The following is a 7756-nucleotide window of genomic DNA, read 5'->3' as shown; positions in this document are numbered from 1 at the left end:
CGAGCAGGGTAAGAACGCCTTAATACAATCAACAACGGAGATCCAAGGTATACACCCATGGAAAAAAGCTGCATGCAAAAATAAAGCACTAAACCAACAAACCAAAAAGCACTAAACCAACAACATAAACCTAAAAAGACAAAGGCTGTTAAACTTTCATCCTGGCATCTGAAAGGGATATGGACATTAGGGGCCAATCCTCCCTGACACACACCAGCCATCGTACACGCTCTCTCCCCTAGAAGATGGGAATGTCCCAAGCTCACGTGCTACATTACACCTTCGATGCCTGTGCAAACCTAGCGCTGATGTTAACTGCAGACCTGACGAGAATGGAGATGGGCCAAATTCCAAGTGCGTAACAACGGCCCCCAGGAACTTCCCCAGTCACACCCACCCTTGGACCCTTGCTGCCTCCAGCATTCCCCTTTGAATCTTTCCTGCTCATCGCACTTGGCGATAGAGGGTCCCGTAACGGTTCGGTACCCATGATGACGCTCAAATCCCAATGTCTGGCTTTGTGAGTAAAACGTTTACTTTCCAGAAATAAGGCATGTGGTCTCCAGGAGGAGTACACAAAGCTGTAAAAAACCCCACAGCTTGAATTAAAAAAAAAATCAGCCTGGACCCCATTTTTAGAAGGTACTTGGGTACGTAATTTGCACATCCAAGTGTTCTGGGTTTGGTAACCCGCCAAATGACAGGGTACTTACATAGTTCTCTGGTGCATCTCGTACTACGTTTTCATACAGCAGTTGCAAAAAGCGCCTCGCTGCGCATCTTCGGCTTTGACAACCAACTCCAATAGTCTTGCTTCCACTGATTTTCTAAAGAAGGTAACATTTCACTCTCTCCAGCACCTCTGCTGGCAAGCTGTTGGATACTGTTATCTCCAGCACCCACTGGTGGTCTCTGTGGCTAGAAGGCTAGAAGGGCAGGTGGGACAATCCAACCTCAAAGAAGCTGCCCCTCCTCCTCCAGAAACCTCGGCAAAAAGACTCGCTAGCTAGACGGTAGGAAAAGCTAAGCTTCTCCAGCCGGCAGGCTTCCTACCAGCCCGCACAACGGAACACAGAATTATCCCCTTCCCACCGCTCTTCCTGACTCTCCCACTGAACCCCTTCACGGGCACACGTACCTTGCTGAGCCCAGCAGTTATTATATGACAGTGCTGTGAACACCTAAAGCTGGACAAGGAGAGCAACTCTGCCTTTTCACAGTCCTCGCCATCATGCAGCAGGTTCACAGCAAAACCCATCTCTCGCCTTGTTGACCTCTAGGAAAGCACACACTTGGCAGCCCTTGTTCTTCTGCTCTCGCATTTCCTGGCTAAACCCTTCCCTCTTGCACTGCTCTACGGTATCTGGGTTCTTGAAGGCCTGTACGCTTCTCTGACGCCGTCACAAGTCTTACACCACCTGCAAAAGCACAAGCACCTTCTTACCGTCTTTATCGCTAGAAAGAGACGCTCCAGCTCAGGACCTGACTCCTCGGCGCATTCTTCTTCAACAAAGCAATAAAGCCAACAGCAGGGACTGGACCTGGGAAGCTGGCCTAATGCTCCTGAAGGAGCTCGAGCTTCTTGATGTACTGTTTGAGATTTTGGCATGAGGGTGCAAGCTGGTTGAATGCCGTTCTCGAGTCTGAAAAGGGCTCTGCCTGTCCGTTTAGACAGTCACATCGCTCCTTGGCAAAGCAATTTGCTACAAAAACGACATCAGCCTCCCACAGTTCTGAGCGGTTTGGAACTTCCCCATGTGAACAAAGCACCTGCCTGCTTCTGTTCCTCCTTTTCTCTGCTTTGAGGCCGAGACTGTCACAATGGGAGGGAGGGTTAACGGCAAACTTTCTTCATTACTTTTCGACCTCTGGGTAATGCCTTGGTCACCGAAAGAACAAGTTTTCCTTCTTGGTTGCATGTTTTGCTGGGCCAAAGAAAAAGTTGAAGGCCGGAATCGTGAATCCCTCAAGATGGAAGCATCTCTGGGGAAGGACCCAACCTGAAAGACAGGATAAACCAAGTTAACTACAGAGACGACAGCAGCAAAGGACAGTCCAGAACCTACAGACTATCACAGATCCATTCTCAGAGGAATTTGCAGGTAGGAGGAAGGAGAAACACCAAATGATGTTTGTGTGAGCGACAGACGTCCGGTCTTTGCTCCCGTAAGGATGCAACGCCTGCAGCAGAAGTGAGAAGGCAAGGCCGTAACCAGGTTTTATTCCAAGACAGCTCACGTAACGGCGAAATAATTTACACAGCTCCCCTCTGGACACCAAATAATCCCAGGAAAGATTCCAGTTGCTGGCATACAATCTTGGTGCTACTGCAAAGGTGGTGCAATTTGCACTGCCCTTCAGCAGGCATGTAGACAATCTAGACAACCTAACTCTGCACATTCCTAACAACCACGAGCGCAGCTTCCAAAGACCTACCAAAACCACACCAGTTCTCATCATTCTCTGAACAAGCACCTGGGAGGATTTCGTTGCACAGACCTTCACAGGCATTTGGGAAAAAAACGTGCACGCAACGTAACAGCATGAATTCAAGCGCTAAGAAGATGCAAAAAGGTGTAAGGGTTACCGAATGTCCTCTGACTCTGCCCCGTAACAGCTCTCGCAGCGATCAGCATCCAAAGAATTTGGATCAAACGCTTTTTCTTCTTCTTTCCCCAGCTCTAAGACAAAAGAGGATTCCAAGTGATGAGGGGTGTCTGGAAATGCTGTCTTGCACTCTTGTCTTGTTCTACGCACAATAACTGCTCTACGCATGAATGCAACGGGTTTGTGTTGGAAGCTGTGCATCCTGCACCCAAAGCCCACCTGAAATGGTACGCACAGAGCCTGCTGAGGTGTGAAGTAAGACCAACTAACAGAGCAGCATTTGTCATCTCCAGAACACCTTCCACAGAGAGAACGGGCTCTCTGTAAGCCTTCCTGGAGCATGGATCAGACGTTACTTGCATAAAGGCTTTGTTAAAACGTTGTCGAAAGTAGACCCAATCGGTACATTGTGACTGATACAAGACTTCTTACACAAAGCTGTAAACAGCTTTTGTGCCCAGACACTCAATTTGTAACGCCACAACCTCTGAATACAGAAAGGCTGCTAAGTGACACAGCAGTAAGGACACTATCACCACATTCCCATGACAACTGCAGAAACCCTCGTGTACCTACCGACTGTTCAGCTCTTGGCTTAGTTTAGCCTTTCAACTTCGAGAACAGAAAAGTTAAATCTGAGTGATCCAAATCAACAAATTTAGTTTACGCTGATACGTAGAACTGCACTCTCTCCCAGAAAAGCTAATAAGGAGCTCGTGTTTTGGAAAGGAAAAGTCAGGACAGTATTACTGTTAGACTGCGGCACTTTGCCAGAATTGTTTCGGGTTTGTATCGAAGTACAACGGTGAGTCACAACGTGTAAAAAACGTAGAGGAGAGGTTTATGTAGCCAAGGACCACTGACTACAACTTGTAACCGATAAATCAACTAAAAGGTATTGATCAGCTACGCGTTAACACGCACAAAGTCAATGTAGTAAGGTGCAAGTTTAGCCTTAAGGGTCGAGCCACTGGAGCCTTCCCTGGAGAGAGGCTCTTTCCTCTAACCAGGTCGTCCCATTTGTCAGCCCGCTGGGATTTACGGGTACGACCACAGCCAAGTTTTGCCAGAACAGCTGCTTGATTTCTCGCCGTAAAAGACCATGAACTCAGCACCTTTATCCCTGAAATGCATCCATGAGTCCTTGTCATCATTTCAGAGGGACTAGGCAAAGATTTGCCTCGCAAAAGTAGCGCGTATAATAGGAGTTTGATCCGCCAGTTTAATAGATTTGGGTACTACAAACTCTTCAAGAGTTTATGGTGTTTAAATGCTCTTCAGCTGTCACTTGTTCCTGTGAAAGTCAACACGGACACACAGTGATGGGAAGACTACCAGAGCATCCATCCAAGAAAGGCAGAATAGCATCTTACCGTGCCTCTCGGCCTCTGGAGTCACGCCACTGCCAGCTTTATCCCAACGTTGCTTAAACAGGTTGTGCTCTACATCCAGCTGCTGCTCTCCTGCCATGTCCATGGCATCGATGCTCTCACACCTGAAACCCACGAGCAAGGAAAGTGGTCTATAAACACACATTGGTTATGGTCTGTGGCAGGCTGAGGCAGCATTCAACCAGTGAAAATACAGAATCTTTCAGCCAGGGGCATAAGAATGTGCCAAACCGGAAGAGTGCGTACGGCTGGGGCCAAGTGACGGACAGGGAATAAAACGCACGTTGCAGCACCCTAAACGACTCTTCCAAGGACGAGGTTCGGTGTACAAGGACTGTTTCCAGCTGCCACAGAAAGCGTTACCCTGAAAGGTGGATACACTCAGGGCAAAAAACCAACCCCAAACCCCTCAAAGCCCATAACCATTTTCAGGAGCTAAGCTTAAAACCGGTTGAAAGCTGCCTCCTACCTCTACCCCCCCACCCTTCCCTCTTCAACGTCAGCACATTTCCTGGTGATCCCTTTTCACAAAGAAGACTGAGAAGGTCTGTGGTCTCGGCCTGGTATCGAAGCACCATGATGCACTTGCTGCCTACGTGCTCGCTTACAAGACTGACGGCTCCTCTGCACAAAACAGGAGAGGCTTCCAGTCTCTCTGGCCTTCCCACGCCCTTTTAAATGTGAGAAGACAAAGACCAATAATATCTTGGGTGGCCAGAAAGAAGCCAGATTCGCTACATTGAGAGCCCAATGCATTACCCAAAGGAATGACTACAAGGGAACAAGAGGCAGGGAAGATTAGCGGACAGTCGGATAACGTGCACAGCAGTAATGCCCGGTAAGACTTGCACAGTCTTCCATCGCTTCATCCTGCAACTTTATTTTGAACTTGGTTCAAAGGTAATCAGTCCGATTTTCAACATTTCGGAGAAAGGCTATGGCGCGGCATTGGCATTACAGTCAGAATGTAAGTACCAAAACCACAGAAAAGCCGTCCCTTCTCAAGTACCTTCCGAAGGAGACTCTGCAGTTTGTCAACAACAATACGGCCAAATCTTGAGTCCCAAGGGAACTCTGTGCCAGCTTTTTCAGTATCACCGAGCTCTCTGACAAAGCGCACCACCGCACAGGAGTGCAAGTGGATTTCTTCTTTAGCTCCATTTATAATCTAGAAAAACAAGACAAAGCGCACCACCGCACAGGAGTGCAAGTGGATTTCTTCTTTAGCTCCATTTATAATCTAGAAAAACAAGACTGCCCGACTGGAAGCGCTGGTTTAAGCGCCCAGCGGGCCTGGCTGGAATCCCTGCGTAACCACACGGGATCACCAGCTCCTCCCTGTCCGTGGCCCAAGCAGCAGCGCAGCGCTCGGAAGCACCAGGCACGCTGAGCCTGCCGGGCCCTCGGCAAGTACGAAAATTACCCCAGCGTTCAGAAGTCTGACTCACGAGCACAAGGCATATGTGGAAAAATAGCATCTAGATCGATCTTCGGTTGATCTCCCCTTGATTTGTCAGCGTACAATTCCGGAGGAACCTAGGAACACAGGAAAACCAGAGTCCCGTTTCACTCGGAAGCGAATCAAAAGGCCTCTTGCCCTCCGCTGCTCTGGCTCAGGAGCCGATTGTTAAGAGGTGGCATTTGCGAGACACCCGAGCTGCTGCCTCCCGCACCTTCCAGGGTAGCTAAGCGCTTGCCACTTGTCCTGCCTTTAAGAAAGGGAATCACCTGGGAACCTCCGAATTTGGGGTGGGGACGGGGGTTCCCGCGCTTGCTTTCCGTTCTTTGCAGTGCCTGCTTGGAGACGGTGGAGACAGCGCCAAGAGACCTTGAGACGCTCTCCCGCCACCGCGTTACAGGCGGCCACAAGCCAGCCTTTGCGCCCAGCGGCTTTCGGGGAGGGCAGCCCGCTCCCAGCGGCAAGGCGGCCGGCGGGGGGAGAGACAAACCCCAGACAGACCTGCGGCGGGGAAGCTGCTGCGTGGGCAGCCCGCGGGAGGCGGCGGCGGAGGCGGCGGGGGTGCGGAGGCACGGCAGGCCGCCACGGGCCGCAGGGCCGCCTCTCCGCCGGGGCTCCGCGGGCAGGAGGCAGCACCGGGGGGCCGGGCCCCCCCCGCCGCCGCTACTCACCTCCTTGGTGAGGTAGTACTGCAGCTCCGAGAAGAAAAGCAGCCCCATGATGAGCCCGCTGACAGCCCTCACTGCCGGGGAGCCGAGAACCGCCGTCAGCCCCGCCGGTCGCGGCCGCCCGCCCCGCCTCGGCCCCGCCTCGGCCCCGCCTCGGCCCCGCCTCGGCCCCGCCTCGGCCCCGCCTCGGCTCCCCCTCGGCCCCGCCTCGGCCCCGCCTCGGCCCCGCCTCGGCCCCCCCTCGGCCCCGCCTCGGCCCCGCCTCGGCCCCGCCTCGGCCCCGCCTCGGCTCCCCCTCGGCCCCGCCTCGGCCCCGCCTCGGCCCCGCCTCGGCCCCGCCTCGGCCCCCCCTCGGCCCCGCCTCGGCCCCGCCTCGGCCCCGCCTCGGCTCCCCCTCGGCCCCGCCTCGGCCCCGCCTCGGCCCCCCCTCGGCCCCGCCTCGGCCCCGCCCGCTCACCCACCGCGCCCCCGCACCTCTTGACCCGAAAGTCTTCCCGGGTCTTGGGGAAGGCCCCGGCCCGCCGGGCAGCGCGGCTCGAAGCCGGCCGAGGGGGCTGGCGGGGAGCGGCTGGGGCTCCCGGTCTCCTCCGGGGCCCGAAGGGCCTCGCTGCCGCCTCGCCCTCTTCTCACCCCCCCTGCCAACGGCCCCGGGCCTCTGAAGGGCACCCGAGAGACGCCGGCTGTGCCCAGATCGGTTAGCTGGAAAGGGCTTGATACCAAGGCCAAGCTGCTGGTAGAGAGCAGTTTTCACTCGGTTCGACATCCTGCCCGTCCCATCCCTTGCCTCCGTCTTTGACAGGGGTGCGGCTTGGTACTAAGGCCCTTTGGAGAACAACCAGGCTGTCCCTCAGGCTGGCTGTGGCAGCAACAAAGCGGGAAGCAAAGCATCTCGGGAGAGCACCAGCGCTTTTTGTACTGAAGCGTGGAAGGATGGAAGGAAGGACGGAAGGGAAGGAAGGGAATGAAGGGAAGGAAGGACGGAAGGGAAGGAAAGGAAGGAGAAAAACCCACTCTCTTGCCCCGCTGCCCTGGTTTCGGCTGGGACAGAGTTAATTTTCTTCCTAGCAGCTGGCAGAGTGCTGCGGTTGGGCTTTTAGTAGGAGAATAATATTGGTAACACGCTGATGTTTTGGCTGTTGCTAAGTGGAGTTTCCACTGGTCAAGGACTTTTCAGCTCCCCATGCTCTGCCGGGCGCACAAGGCCTGGGAGGGGGCACAGCCAGGACGGTTGATCCAAGCTGGCCAAAGGGCTATTCCACCCCGTAGGGCGTCCTGCTCAGTACAGAAACTGGGGGGACTTGGCCGGGGGGCAGCGATCGCTGCTCGGGGCCTGGCTGGGCGTCGGTGGGTGGGGGGTGAGCGGTTGCATCACTGTTTGGTTTTGTCCCCTGGGTTTTGTTCCTCTCTCCTTCTCTTGTTGTTTTCCTTCTCATTACAATTTATCACCATTATTATTATTTTGTTCCAATTATTAACCTCTTCTTACCTCAACCCACAAGTTTTCTTACTTTTGCTCTTCCCATTCTCTCCCCCATCCCGCCGGGGGGGGAGGGTGAGCGAGCGGCGGGGTGGTACTTAATTACTGACTGGGGCTAAACCCCAACACCACCTTCCATCCCTGGCGTGGACTC

At 53.8% G+C, this 7756-nt stretch overlaps 1 protein-coding gene across 1 annotated transcript; it reads right to left on the bottom strand.

Annotated features, from left to right (window-relative positions):
• Positions 1-926: 926 nt before the first annotated feature.
• On the bottom strand, positions 927-6888 carry LOC142417138 (endoplasmic reticulum-Golgi intermediate compartment protein 3-like). The gene is given in 10 exon segments (XM_075517499.1): positions 927-1049; positions 1266-1378; positions 1381-1418; positions 2588-2681; positions 3981-4095; positions 4328-4332; positions 5447-5534; positions 6129-6199; positions 6583-6679; positions 6769-6888. Coding segments are annotated over 10 exon segments (864 nt in total).
• Positions 6889-7756: the final 868 nt, after the last annotated feature.

The sequence above is a fragment of the Mycteria americana genome, chromosome 14, assembly GCF_035582795.1.
Source record: "Mycteria americana isolate JAX WOST 10 ecotype Jacksonville Zoo and Gardens chromosome 14, USCA_MyAme_1.0, whole genome shotgun sequence".
Taxonomy (NCBI): domain Eukaryota; kingdom Metazoa; phylum Chordata; class Aves; order Ciconiiformes; family Ciconiidae; genus Mycteria; species Mycteria americana.
This window is presented reverse-complemented; position numbering and strand designations above follow the sequence as displayed.